The sequence below is a fragment of the Hippocampus zosterae genome, chromosome 3, assembly GCF_025434085.1.
Source record: "Hippocampus zosterae strain Florida chromosome 3, ASM2543408v3, whole genome shotgun sequence".
NCBI classification, from domain to species: Eukaryota; Metazoa; Chordata; class Actinopteri; order Syngnathiformes; family Syngnathidae; genus Hippocampus; species Hippocampus zosterae.
In genome coordinates, this window is record NC_067453.1 from 8359618 (window position 1) to 8374192 (window position 14575).

General features: G+C 42.8%; 1 protein-coding gene across 3 annotated transcripts in view; it reads right to left on the reverse strand.

Annotated features, from left to right (window-relative positions):
* The window catches only part of rassf7a (Ras association domain family member 7a), a 41150-nt gene that overhangs the window by 1994 nt on the left and 24581 nt on the right, over nucleotides 1-14575 (reverse strand). For all 3 annotated transcript variants that reach the window (XM_052060100.1, XM_052060101.1, XM_052060099.1), the window contains 4 exons: nucleotides 5253-5454; nucleotides 3002-3918; nucleotides 505-679; nucleotides 333-422 (listed from right to left, as the gene is read on the reverse strand). In XM_052060100.1, the coding sequence (XP_051916060.1) occupies nucleotides 333-422; nucleotides 505-679; nucleotides 3002-3918; nucleotides 5253-5355 (1285 nt within the window). In that variant the 5' untranslated portion in view covers nucleotides 5356-5454. The remainder of the gene's footprint in view (nucleotides 1-332; nucleotides 423-504; nucleotides 680-3001; nucleotides 3919-5252; nucleotides 5455-14575) is intronic.

The following is a 14575-nucleotide window of genomic DNA, read 5'->3' on the forward strand; positions in this document are numbered from 1 at the left end:
GCAATAGTGACAAAATAAAGAAAATAACATCGTAAAGAGGGGAAGTGAAATTTTGTCAAACAAAATCAATGGTGAATCATCAGAGAGGGTTGTTCAGTGCAAGCTATGAAAATAGAGGACAAGGAAGGCAGTTGAGAAGTTGCGGGTACCTCCACCTTACAAATGCTTCCACAACCCAACGTCAAAAAGAGCAGCCTCAAACCCAAAACAAGGCAGGGATGGAGAAAAGTATGCGGGGGTAATAGTCCCGGGGACCAGGAGGGTGCGGGCAGGGCAGGAGAGGGGCAGAGCGGGATGGACGTAGAAAGCGGCAGGGTCTCACACATACACACCCTCAGGGTTGAGGCTGGACACGAGGGGGTTCTGCAGGTTGCGTGGATGTCCCAGGAACTGCTTAGCAGTCGGGCGAGGTGGTGATTCCGCTAGAGTTACAGGGAGAAAAAAATGCATAAAGGCAAAATCTACAGGAAAGACTATTTTAATATTTCTGACTGGTGCCCTTACTGCCATTGCTGTATTCTTCCGGGAAAAGATGTGTCAATTCTAACTGCTCCAGTTGCTCTTGGAGGTCTGCGCGTGAGTGGCTATGTGCAGGCAGGACGCCGGCTTGTTGAATAAATTGCTGCAGGTTACACTGCCGCAACTCCTTGTTCAACTCCTCCAGCTCGTCCTGTTTGGCCTGAGATGAATAAAAAAGGGAAAAAAAATAGATGGCAACATAAGCAAATACGGCACATGAATGTGGCAAATGAAAAATGTTTTGAGAGTGCACAAGAATTATTTATTTAACATGAACTGTTAAATTACAGCGCCACAAAGAGGTTTCGACCCCTTTCCTGATTTCTGTTTTTTGCGTATTTATCACACACAAAGATTTTAGTTCATCGAAACGATTTTAATATCACACAGAGATAACCCAAGAAAATACAAAATGCAGTTTAATTAAATTAATTTAATTTAATTTCTATTTCATCTAAACTTACCTGTCCCTATGTGAAAAAGTAATTGCACCCTGAATAATGAGTTGTGCCCCCCTTGGCAGCAATCATTGAAATCAAGCGTTTGCGATAATTGGCGAGTTCTTCGCAGAAATTCTTCAACTCTGCCATATTAGAGGGGTTTCTCGCATGAATTGCCCGTTTAAGGTACACCACAGCATCTCAATTGGATTCGAATCCGGACTTCGACATGGACACTCCGAAAACATAATTATTATTATTTTTTTCTCTCAGCCATTCAGAGCTGTGATTTTGCTGGTGTGTTTCGGATTGTTGTCCTGCTGCTGCATTATCCAAGAGCGGTTGAGTTTGAGGGTGCCAACTAATTGTTGGAAGTTCTACTTCTGGATTTGCTTTTTTGTGATTTACCATGGAGAGCAATTACTTTCTCAAATAGGGACAGGCCATTTAGGATTTTTTTTTCATGCCATAATACATTAAATTGGCATTGAAGAAACGGCATTTTGTATTTCTTTGGGTTTACTTGAAATTGGTTTGATGAACTAAAACCTTTGTATGTGATAAAGATGTAAAGAACTCAGAAATCAGGAACGGGGCAAATACCATTTCACAGCACTGGACATGTAATTGAATGGACAAGAATAGGACTCGTCTTATAATGGTGCATGTGGTATTTCCTGCCATAAGGGGGCATCAGAGTCCGAAAGCTGAAACTACTGAGCCTGCCGGGTTTGCCATTGGGACATCATCAACCACGGGTCACACAAGCACATCGATGTGCAGTGAATCTTTCAGCAAGGTTACAATCATTCATTAGCTTTTATCAAGTCAACTGTTGACAGCCTATTGCATTTCACAGCTGCAGCTCTGTTTCCATTAGCCGAATGGCAGTACGTTGAGCTCCTCACACCCAAAGCAGTAACTAGACTGGCGGCCGTGGCCCATCAGATGGCTTATATGGCTGACAGAATTCCTTTTTTCGGGTGTGGATAGAGGAGGCCGCTAACAATAGGCATATTTCTGTGGTGATAAATCTGGACTAAAATTGTACTAGGTCATTTTAGAAATTCTAAAAGGCAGGTTTATAATCTAAATTAGAATATAAACCTGCATGTAGAAAAAAAAACCACAAGCCTAATATGTTGGTCTTGGCATGCAACGTACTGTATATCGTTGCACTGATGACTCTGACAAAAAGCCAGTCTCGGAACATCAATCAGAGGTCCTCCAAAGGAATGACTTGTGGAAAGGCAAATGAGCTCATAATTATTCTTTAATCAGTTTTGCAACCGCTTATGACTTGGAGCCCACTGGAACAGGACACGATGTTTGCCTTCAAATCACCTGACTTGAAGTTGTCCCTGTACTTTGGTCCCTCCAAGCGGAACATTCCAAATGACGTGACCTCAAATATATGAGCTCAGCAACACAGACACCAGAGTATCTGGTTTCACGTGGACTATGAGGAAAAGTGTAAACTGGGTTAAGCTTTTATCGACAAAGCCGCACCCAAGACAGCATCCGTCACTAAATAAATAACTACATTCAGAGAAGTCTCAGTTGAACCAATAAAGTGAAGCTCTTGTGTGACAAAACAACTCTCTTTAATCTCATTTCTATACAGTACAAGAATAGTGAGACCGAGATATGGTCATCTATTATAAAATCACTGTGTGTATGAGTTTAGAACATGTATGCAAAATGAGACCAGCCAAGCTGGCTTAGCAAACCTCCCATTGTTCCTGTAATAAGATTTTCACGGGTTAGTTCTGAGTATATAACATTTGCTTGAATGTTGTTAGTTCAGTACATAAAGATGAATTCAGAGAGTTTTAATTTCACTTATATTTGGTAAATGTCTTGGTACTGTCTGCTGCAGTGTACACGGAAGAGAGGGACATGATCCAATTCGCAGTCTAGGTAGAAAAAGTTCTGTTCGACACTGTCGGATCAAAAAAAACAAAAAAAACAAAACAAACAAACACATTGACCCTACAATGGCATTACAGCCCCCTTTCCAGAACTATAGCCTCTCTCCTTACCTGCAGCAGAGACTCTGCCTTCCCAAGAGCTTTATCAGTCTCAGAGAGGTGCTCCTCTAACTCGGTTCCGTGGTTCTCCTGGCTCCGGAGCTCTGCTCTCACGGCATCAAGGGACTCGTCTGGTCGCTTGTTTGTGGCTTCCATCTGACTTTCTTGTTGAATCTCTTGCTCTAGCTGAGCGGAGCGCACCGAGAACTCATGGAGCCGCCTCCCGCAGTCATCTAGCTTAGCATGAAGGTCCCCGAGCTTCCTCCTCATTCCTCGCTCCCGCTGCGTCTCAGCTTGGAACTCCTCCTGCCAGTACTGCTCGTGTGCGAGCTCAGCCTGATTGATCCGCATGGTTTGCTCCAGGGTGTCCAGCTCCTCTTGGAAGCGAGCATCCGAGATGGGTGAAGGAGACAGAGACGGGTGGTGGTGCTCCCAAGCATTAGACTCCCTTTCTAGGTTTTCGAGTTGTGCTTCAATAGCCCTTAATCTCTCTTGTTGCTGGAGAACCGCTCTAAAGACCTCCTCTTTGGATGGGCCTGTTGTTGGCGAGGGAGATGGTGCATGAGAAGATGCAGGAGTGGGAGAAGAGGAAGGTGAGGCTCTCTGGTCTGGGGAGTCCCGAGGAGACCTCTGAAACTGCTTGGCTTTGGGAGGAGTTGATGGGCCAAGGTTGAATGTGAGTGATTTCTTGGGTTGGCTGCGCTTTAAAAGGTCCGGCTCAGTATACTTGGGCAGGGCTAGAGGGCCTAGTTTGTCGTGTTTTGAGCCAGGCCCATCACTGCTGCTCGGGCCGGTGCGACGCAGGAAGAACTGAACCTCACTGCCGTGTTGGCCTAACTTGGCAAGAGACTCAAGAGGTCTTTCTGTGGCCAGCAACTGTCGTTCGGTGTCGCGCAGACGTTGGATCAGTACATAGCGGCCTGTCTGACCTGGGAACGAAGAAAAAAAAAGTGATTAGACTTACTGTTTTAGCAAATAAGCTACTCGCCCTTCCCCAAATTACTTAACGGTACATGTTTTTCACAAATGTAAAATACAAAATGATTGTATGACAATACACTTGTCCGAACACCTTTGTTTGTTCAAAGTCATTAAAGCAGTGGATTTCTCTTCAACCCACTCCCTTGTGTGAGGAATATTAAGTGAACAAATTGCATCAGATGCATTACGATACCTCTAAATATTAGCCTCTGAGAATAAAAAGAATGCACAGCTTTCCCAACATGGAAACTAAAGTTTCCACAAGGACCTTGAAATTAGGACAAACCCTCCCTTATGGCTGGGCAAGCTTCTCACTCATGGAAGGAAGAGAGTGCTAAATCTAGTCTTATGCTGCTAAATGCTGCTGCAGCGTATGGCTTGAATAAAGCCAGAGGACATATGGGCAGGCTCCAATCAAAAATGACCTCATGACAATCCAGCGGAGCTCTTAATGTTGCTCAAAGCTGCAACTTTAGGATTAAGCATTATGCTTTTTGTTTTGTGCGCATGATTATTATTATTTTAATGCAGCCACGTTTCCATAAAGCAGTAGAGTTCTGTTGGTGCCACTGCACTGTGCCCAGTGAAGGTGGGCTCATCAGCTCCATTATTAGTGGGACGCCATAGCAGTTACAAAGGAGAAACAAAGTATTCTCTCTCCACTGTAATTGTCAGCACAGTGGAACCACTAAATAGTTATGTTCTTTTTACACTTGTATGAAAGTTGAAAAAGTCAAAAACTGATGTGTCATCTGCAACTACTTAAATAGTGGAATTGATTGATTATGTCAAACTGATTTTGGTTTCATTGATGATACATTTGGCAATTTGGAGTGAACTGAGTGTAACATGAGCTAACATGAAAACAATCATTAGATTTTGAAATGAATCAATGATGGATAATTCTTTACTAAGACTGTTTTTACATTTTACTATGAACAGTGGCTAACTTATTTTTACTTTATTTCCTGTACGGACAATAAAGGTTTTATGACGGAGCCTTAGTATGCTGTTGGACTTTGGCCTTTGGTTTGTTGTGTTCCCCTCATTGCGTTATTCTTTTCATATGTAAATGTCATTTGTCTCTCAACCGTCAACAGAAAGCTGTTTATCTACTGGTAAATTACTCTGGAATAGGTGTTGGCACCCTAATGGAAGGGGCAAAAAGTGGTTCAGTACTGCTCGATTAAGTGAAACCATGAAATGCACTTCACGGTACAGCTTGGTGCCAACACGTTTCAAATCAAGTGACACTCTCACATCAAGAGCTGGTGTTACTCACCTATTGCCTGGGCCAGAGCGATGACCACATCCTGGCAGGACGTCTCTTCCGAGAGTCCACACACCACCCGCACCACTCCGTCCACCCACACTTTGAGCTCCATCTGCGACCGAATGAAGCAAGCCGATTGGTAAGATGGTCGTCTTCCAAACTGATCACAAGAGTTCCGCCTTCCTCAGCTCAGCATTGCATGGCCCCAAATCTGTATGGGATAGACCATAGAGACGCACGGGTGTTGACAGTGGTAGACAGTTCGTGTCCATCGCACACACAAGATAGTCTGTTGACAGTTGTGCATTCCGCTTCATGTGATTCAGAATTCTTACTGACATCAAGAAGCAGCGATGCTGTTCGACCATTTATGACCACACCAGACCAGAAAAGTGTGGAGTAGCAATCCTCGAGGTCTGTGGCAAGATCTTGTGGCGCTAGGAGCATAAATGCCAATCTGTAACCCAATTAAACGTTCTGCTACCCTCCTTCAAAGCTGTTATAATAGCTTACTGCCAAAGGGAATGGACAGGAAAAGTGGAGCAACTCTAGCTTGTATGCATCTGGTGGCGGGTGGGGGCAATATTCAAAAAAGAGGGATATGTGTTTGTATGTGTCCTCCTAATTTGATCCCATTCAGCACGAACAAAAGTGACTTGAGTGAGTAAATCAACACACTCTTTCCAGGCAGAAGGCCTGACTCTAAATTAATATCATTATGTTGACTCCTGCCTCTGTCAGCTTGTGCTTTTACAGCCAAGCTTCAAAATAAGGAAATAAAATACTGCACGGCTCATAAAAAGTGAAAAGCCTCACAAAATGAAGGATTATCTACAAAGGTTGGCACAGAGAAGGAAACCATGTAGTCCATGTTGGTAAAACACAAGACTCAGGCAGATGCCGTTCTCTTTCCGTCTGACTTTCTAATCTCAGTGGGACGTGTTTTCACTTGAGCCACCCCCCACACACTTTATCTTGGTCTTCTTTCAGTGCCTGGCTGTGCTCTGTTGGCTGCCAATAAGGACCTGCCCCTGAGGAATGCATTGACTTCATCAACCAGCCGGAAGAATTCCTATTTTCTTGAACAAAGTACAGCCTTGCACAGCCCAGCCCCAGTGACCTCGACACCGTGCGCCACCATTATTTCGCTGCTTGTTTAGACGACAAACACATTGATATGGCAACATCTTATGCTTCAGCCCAACATGACATCACACACACCAAGTATGATGTCACTGCTCCAAGAGTGGACGTGCGGGCTCATTGACAAATGGTCATGCGCGGTATATCGTATGCGTGGTATGAATTGTAATATAATTTAGGTCAATGAATCTTGACCCCCCCCCCCACCCTCCCCAAAAAAAAAAAAAAACAGCAATGAATTGTGAGGTCTTATTAAAACTAAATGGCACTGCATTGATGTCAAGATTTTTCTTTAGAAGGGTAAACAATGTTGCAATACGTAATTGAACCTGACAGGTTGAGTGACAAAGTGAGTAGCCAGACAATCATCTGCTTTGACAGAGAGGCGTTTGTCTCTTTTTTTTCCTTCATCTGATCAACAGGAAGCAACGTTTCAAATCTTCAGCAGTGGAATGCCACTTTGCAAGCCACGTCACAGTCAAGTGCCTCACCTGAACTGAGTTCAAAGCACTTCCACAGCCACAGATGACATGTAAAAAAAAAAGTCAGGCCTAAATAGAGGATGATCTCTACCATTTGCTGCCTTTAAAAGTTAATCGTTTTAAATTTGAAACAAAAGACATATATGCAGATAGGCAAACATTTTTTTTAAAATCAAAGTGTTTCTGTCCAAGGTTTCTACAGTATGTACCACAACAACTTAAAGTGGAACACAAACAAGAATGCCACTCTCCCATGTTATTTAGGTCTAGTCCCTCCTGGTTAGTGAAACATGATAAGCTGCACCGACAAGAATCAAACGTGCTTGTGAGTTTCAGGTTGCGATCTATTCACTCTATCGCAAGCAACAAGACTGAAAACCAGACAACGGCCTGACGCTGTTCCTGGGTTGAATGTCCGCCACAGGTACTGAAGTGGCTCGCCTGGCTGATTTTCATGGAGCTAGTGGCGGATCAACTCGAACACATCTGCTTTTTGACCGTTCCCCCATGTGTGACCGGTCACAACCTTTCACCCAAAATGGCCAGGGCTGCTTTTAACTAAAGTGGTTTTTGCTATTCGTTTAGACCTCAGAAAAGTAAAACCCAAAGCTTCAGCTTTTCAAAAACAGAGGAAGTGTACATACGAGAATACATCACATTCATTCATCATTGGCGGAACCAGTGGAGTTAATGTAGGCATGTCACTCAAAATGCGGTTGATGCTTCTTCTCTGCAGCAATGCTTACTTTTACTCTGACAAACAGACACACAACATTATGCCATCCATAACAGCATTACAAATATGCATTTGGATAAGACCGCAAAGACATGAAAGTGCCCTGATATAATGATCTTGAACACTGAAATAATAGAAGAAAATTACCTCAGAATCTTCAGATAAAAATATGACTGCAAAGCTCCCTGCATTAATTTTTGGAGTAGACATACAAATTCTATGAACTGACAGGGTGTGCCAATAGTTCTCCACACATCCTTCCACCAGCAACACTCATTCCAACATTAGCAATTCATAAATGTATCTACGTGACAATACTATATAGTGCACTCGATGAGAAACTGTACTTTGTAAGAAATTAATTAACTAGCTAACTGCTTCCAACACAATATACATCCTGGCCCAATGCACCAAAACATCCTGACACCCAGTTTCACTTGAAACCAGGTCCTACACGCATACCACATGTTGACTCAGTGCAAGGAATGAAGAAAATGTTCTCACTGAGGCTAATCAGCAACCGCAAACATTCACAACTACACCTTAGACAATGAGCAAACGAACCAGGCGTTTGGGGAGATACATGCGAAAAATACAGATAAGGGACGAGGAAGCGCGGCGAAGAAAACAGCTGTGATGGGAGCCATGTGCTTGCCATTCTCTCCCCTCTCATCAGCCATCGAGCAAAACCGCCTCACGTCTTTTATCACCCCGTCTGTGCCTCTTTCTTTCTCTCTTCAAAAACAGTCTGCCGGCTCCTCAGTGAATCCTACTGAAGACACAAGGGGTCACCACCGCTCACAGCCCTGCATATAACATAGGAGACGTGTGTGCCACTCTTGAGTGGGGGAATAGTGGTTGTGTACAAAGTCTACATGTATTTTTTCCATGAAATCATACTGAAGCCAATTCGGTTGTATAAAGAGAGATAATTCGTCACACAGACACGTGAACATATACAGAATACTGAACAAAATTATAAATGCAACACGTTTGTTTTTGCTCCAATTTTCCATGAGATGTACTCAAAGTGTACGCAAAAGAATCATTTCCCTCAAATGTCGCTCACAGAGCAGTCAAAATCTGTGCTAGTGAGCATCTCTCCTTTGCCCCAGTACAGTGAAACTGCATATAGATTTAGAAGAGGCCTCTTATTATAGGCAGCCTAAGGCACACCTGCGCTATATTGTGGACAACCTAAAGCACACTTGTGCAATAATCATGCTGTCCAATCAGCATCTCGATATGCCACAACGGTGAGGTGGATGCTAGAAATGATCATTCACACATTTCAAAAGATTCATGAACAATCAAACTGCAAAAAAAAAGTGAAGGCAAAAAATGCTTTAGAGCTTTGAGTTCGGCTCATGAAAAATGGGGGCCCAAAACCAAAGTGTTGCATTTATAGTTTTGTTCTGTGGATATACACCATATACTCAAATATGAATACTTCTGGAACACTACATTGAACACCATCGTCTTGTTTTACACCAGGCATGTCCAAAGTCCGGCCCGCGGGCCAAATCCGGCCCGCGGTCGAATTTCATCCGGCCCTCGGCCCCCGTCATAAAATCAGTGCCGTCTGGCCCGCAGGTTGGGCGCAATGGAACACGTGTTGCATTGACTGAGGTCTCGTAGACTGGTGAGTGATGTTTCATAGAGTACTGCTTCCCTCTAGTGGCTAAATGAGTAATAGCATTCACTACATGAGTAATAGCATTTAGACACTAGAGGGCATCACTCACGAGTTAACAAGACATCGCTCCGTGTTTATATTGACTGATATGTCATATTTCAAATGATCCTTGCAGTTGTGGATATGTGTATTGCTTGTTCATTTCCCTGTTGTTCGAGTCAAAGTTTTTTTGACTATTGAAAAGTCATCTGATACATTTTATGTTTCAAATCAATCAATTTGCACTCAGGAGACTTCCGTTTAAGAAAAATTCATTCATTCATTCATTCATCTTCCGTACCGCTTGATCCTCACTAGGGTCGCGGGGGGTGCTGGAGCCTATCCCAGCTGTCTTCGGGCAGTAGGCGGGGGACACCCTGAATCGGTTGCCAGCCAATCGCAGGGCACACGGAAACGAACAACCATCCACGCTCACACTCACACCTAGGGACAATTTAGAGTGTTCAATCAGCCTGCCATGCATATTTTTGGAATGTGGGAGGAAACCGGAGCACCCGGAGAAAACCCACGCAGGCCCGGGGAGAACATGCAAACTCCACACAGGGAGGCCGGAGCTGGAATCGAACCTGGTACCTCCGCACTGTGAACGTTTAAGAAAAAGTCAAGTGAATAAGCAGTTGCAAGTGATATACCTGTTTCAAATGAACCAAAAGAAATTCTTAAGATTGTTGAAATTAAAATAAAAATGGAAATGTGAAACAGACTGGCTTACTAAAATTTGCTGAACAATATTGTTGTTCAATGTAAAGAATGTCAGCCAAGGTCGGCCCCCCGACATTTTACCACATAAAATCTGGCCCCCTTGGCAAAAAGTTTGGACACCCCTGTTTTACACATTACTTGAACCGGACTCAATCACATGTAAGCACATGTAAATTATACTTTGGCAGCTTGTGAGTGTTCATCCAGTATTTTATCAAATGTTCATTAAATGTTTTTTAAAAACAACTTGTCTTTCTCAGAGTGAAACACCAGTCAACCATGCTGAAAGTTTTCTGAAACATTATGCACAAGACTGGATATTCTGCAGCTTTTCAACATCACTAGCCTGAGGGTACAGGATCTGTGTGCCGCAGAGACACACGGAGACGTGTGCTATGCCAGTGCATTGGTCACAGGTTGGGTATGCATGCATGCATTCATGCGCAGCTTCATGAGAGCGTGCGCCAGCTCACAGTGCTATGGCTGCAGCAAGAGGAGGTCAAGAAACAATGCAGGGCACTGCGTATCACACCTACGCATCTGAGCCTAACCACAGATGGGTACTCATTCAGACCACACAAGGCAGCATTGTCGACACACAAACACAGCACTTACATTTGTTCAAAGTCCCAATGAGTAAGAGCAGAGAACGATGGCCTAGTCTGGTTCAAGAGCATGTAGTAGGTTAGACATTGTTGCTTGATGACAATGAACAGTGGTGGAAGAACCTCTGTGCCGCTCTGCCCGAGCTTGGCACAGACAACGCTCAAGGACTTGTAACACTGGCACTGAGCAGCCTGTTCTCATCACAACTGCAGACACTATTATTGTTGTTGTTCTTGTTTCACTCTAAGCAGGCAGTTGCCTCTTTTGTGGCCTCTGGTGTCACTGGGTCGTGTGCAGTGCCAATGATTGCGGCCATTCTGCCTCATCCACATGTTATGACTGATAAAACAAATAAAGTGCTTGCTTTTGTGTTCCCTGATGCCCAATTTGCATTCTTTATTCTACCCCTCCTTCTTTGTCATCCAAAGTCTTAGCCTGCTGGGAGAACACAGCTGCTGTATTCAAATACCCATGAGATCAACGGCAAACAGTTTAAGTCCACAACATGCCGGTAGTCAGCAGCAGTGGTAATTATCATCCATAAAACCATTTTGGTTGGGAAACTGCATTGGGGTAATGACTCATACATGTTTTTGTGTTTTTTTTCCTGAGCATATCAACATATACTTTAAGGGATTAATGCCTGCTTTCGCGTATCATTTTGAAGTGCAGCTTTTTTGCCTCTGAACTCATGCGGTATTGGTAGAGAATACCTAGATGAATGTGGTACGCCTTTTTTTATGTTTTTATTTTTTCATATAGTGCCCCATTGGAAAATTCCCCTAAACACTTTAATGACCAAATATTTTCACTTTCATATTTCAGCCGCTGCAGAATCCTGAGCCAGCTTGGTTTTTCCAGAGAATTTATGGGACAGTATGAAAGCAATAACAACCCCTTTCTAAACTGTATTTAAGTTGGAAAACGTTTAACCTCCATTTCTTTTTAATAACAGTCAACAGAATTAGTTCATCCATATTATTCTCTTCTATTTCAATCTGTCTTCAAAGATATAAAGGGATACTTGCTGTGTATTTTACTGTGCATGCCGATGTAAGAATAAAAATATACATTCCTTTGTAAGAATGTTACTTATCCATACATCCATTATCCAAACCACTTATTCTCACGAGGGTCGCGGGCATGTTGGAGCCTATCTCAGGGGCGGTAGACAGGGTGCACCCTGAACTGGTCGCCAGCCAATCGCAGGGCACAAATCGACGAACAACCATTCATACTCACAATACAGAGTTTTTAATTCACCTACCATGGATGTTTTTGGAATGTGCAAGGAAACCGGAGGACCTGGAGAAAACGCACGCAGGTATGCGAAGAACAACAAAGAAGAAGATAATAGCGCAGAGTACCTTCACCAAGGGTGAACTGTTGAAAGTGGATGATGAAGTGCTACTGTGTATTGTATTGCATTTGTCTTTGTCGCAAGGTCAGTAGGTCTCTTCTTGATGAAGGGAGTGAATCATTTTTTATTTTAGGGAAGGCATACAGTACTGCTTTGTTATGACTCAACTGAAAAAGAACACACCACCAAGAGTGTAAAAATCAAACAGTGCCATATTTGTGACTCTGTTAGTTTATTTGCTGTTTCACTTTTGTCTGGTTTTTCAAAGAATTATACACGACATTAAGAACAGATTACGAAGATCCAATTTGCTGTCGAAGGAAAGGGGAACCGGTTGCTTTTTAACCTTTATACATAGTTGTTTGGACATTTTAATCCAAATGTAATGGGTTTGTCAAGTCAATACTTCTGTCATAATACAGGTGTAATCCAGATTTGTTATGCTCTGAGCAACTGCGGGCAAAGAGCGGCCCCTGGCTTCAAAATAGCACAAGGTTTCACAAACACAAATCAACAACTGGGTTCTGGTGTGTTGTCAGGAAAGTAAACCAGAGAGCTGAGGGTTCATATTACTAATTTTCTCTATCGCCGAGGTTTAAAGTGTGAGCCATAGTAATAAATGGTGGGGAAATAACAGCTGAACGTTGAACAAGATCGTGCCATCAAAGTACACATGGTACAAGTGCAACTATAGAAGCGGTTTGGAAAAGAAAACTGGGTCACTGGGTTCGTGCTTTATGGGGCCATGCAATTTGCACACAAACAATAGTATATGCACATTAAAAGTTGTATATTTTAAGATCTAATCCTTCTTAGAACTGAGGCTTGGCTTTCCTAAAATACCAATTATTATCAGCTCACCGTTAAAACACAAGATAAATAATGCATTTCTCCCACAGCACATTGATTGGGAAAATATTTCTTTGAAAAACGTGCTTATGATCTACACATGCTTTGAAAATGTCCAGTCTGCCTGAGCCTCTCTTTTTACTGGGATGGAAATGAATCAAAGACAGCACTAAGTCGTGCATAGAGGCCCAGTATCAAGCACTATGACCAAGGTGGAAACCTCAATCAGAGTGGATTCGTGCTTCATTATAAATCACACCTTTGCCAATCAACGGCACATACATTAACGGAAACAGTAAGTTTTAACGTGTTGTAATTCTTAAGTCTTTAAGTCTCACTCAATTTATTTTTTTTTTAAGCATGACTGTCAATGACCTCTATGCGTCCAGCTGAGCATGCAAAAATAGCAATCCATTTAAGTCATGTCAAGTTTATTTGTTTAGCCCTTCACAAAAGAGTCACAAAGGGCTTCACAAGCCCATAGTTGAGAAAGACAAGCGAAATATCAGTACACCGTTAACCAGGCAAGGGAAAAATCAAAACCCCATTTGGGGGAAAAAATAACCACTGAGAAAGGGCTAGAATGATCAGCTCCAAGAAGTGGTCGAACCACAGATCTTGTCATGTTGGACGGTGCAAAATCCACAAAGAAAAAGCATCAAATGCAGCCACCGAGCCCATCTCCATGCAGGAGAGGAGGCACTCTCCAAACAGGAGAGGTGTTGTTAGTTGCTTGTGTTGTTAGTCGTTCCCTGGTTTCTAAGCCTGCTGCGTGGCAGGTCCCAAAGGCAACCGTCAATGTTCGGTGCTCTGCCCAGAGGAATGCACCTTCATACGGTTGTTTTTTATAATTAATTTAATAGATAATGGAGTGGGTTATAACTAAAGTGTGGGAGCCAGTAGACCACGGTGTAATGGGATTAGCTAAGGGGTTCAATTTGTTCTGCATCAAAATGGGCTTGCTGCGATTAGAATGCCACTTAGGGCTAATGCTAAGTAGACGAGTAGGTTAGCCCTCCAGTCTGTTGTAGCCATGACCATTGGCTTGTTCTCAAGCCTCTTGAGAACAAGGGTGCAAGTGGTATACGAGTTAATACTTAGGTTTATTTGACTACAGGTTTGGGAGCGAAGGCCGTCGGAAAGCCGAGCAGCCGAAAATCTCCGCCAGCGTCCAAGAAGTGGCGTGACCAAAAGTTGGCAAGAAAATTAATGCTTCTTTTCTTCTTCAAAAAAAAAATAGCTTCCAAAAAAAAGACCAAAGCATAGAATGTTGGTAGAGACAAGAAAAGCAGTGCAGTTGATCTCTCCATTAAACACACCATGGCGTGGCTGTAGCATATGTACCAGTTTTTCAACAAACAATCAGGTTTCAGTAAGGTGAGCTCAAAAATTTGATAATTGTGCAACAATTAACTGACACTTCAATGGATGCAAAAACTAACCCTTGTTTACATGAGCATAATTCCCTGAGTGGTTGGCCATTGTATCGATCTGACAGAATGTAACTGCTTTCTTGAACATACCCTGATGTAATATTGTTGTTTTTTGAGACAACAAATTAATTGAGACTGACTTAACAACACATCCTCTCCTGGCTCCAACAACACAGTACACACAAATTTGTGTCGATTTGTTGAAACAACAATTCATTGATAACAATTCCACATAATCAACCAAATGCTTGAAAATGAATTGATTAACATGGCCATCCCAAGTCACAAACACACAACTATGAATCCATCGCATGCCCTTGATGGG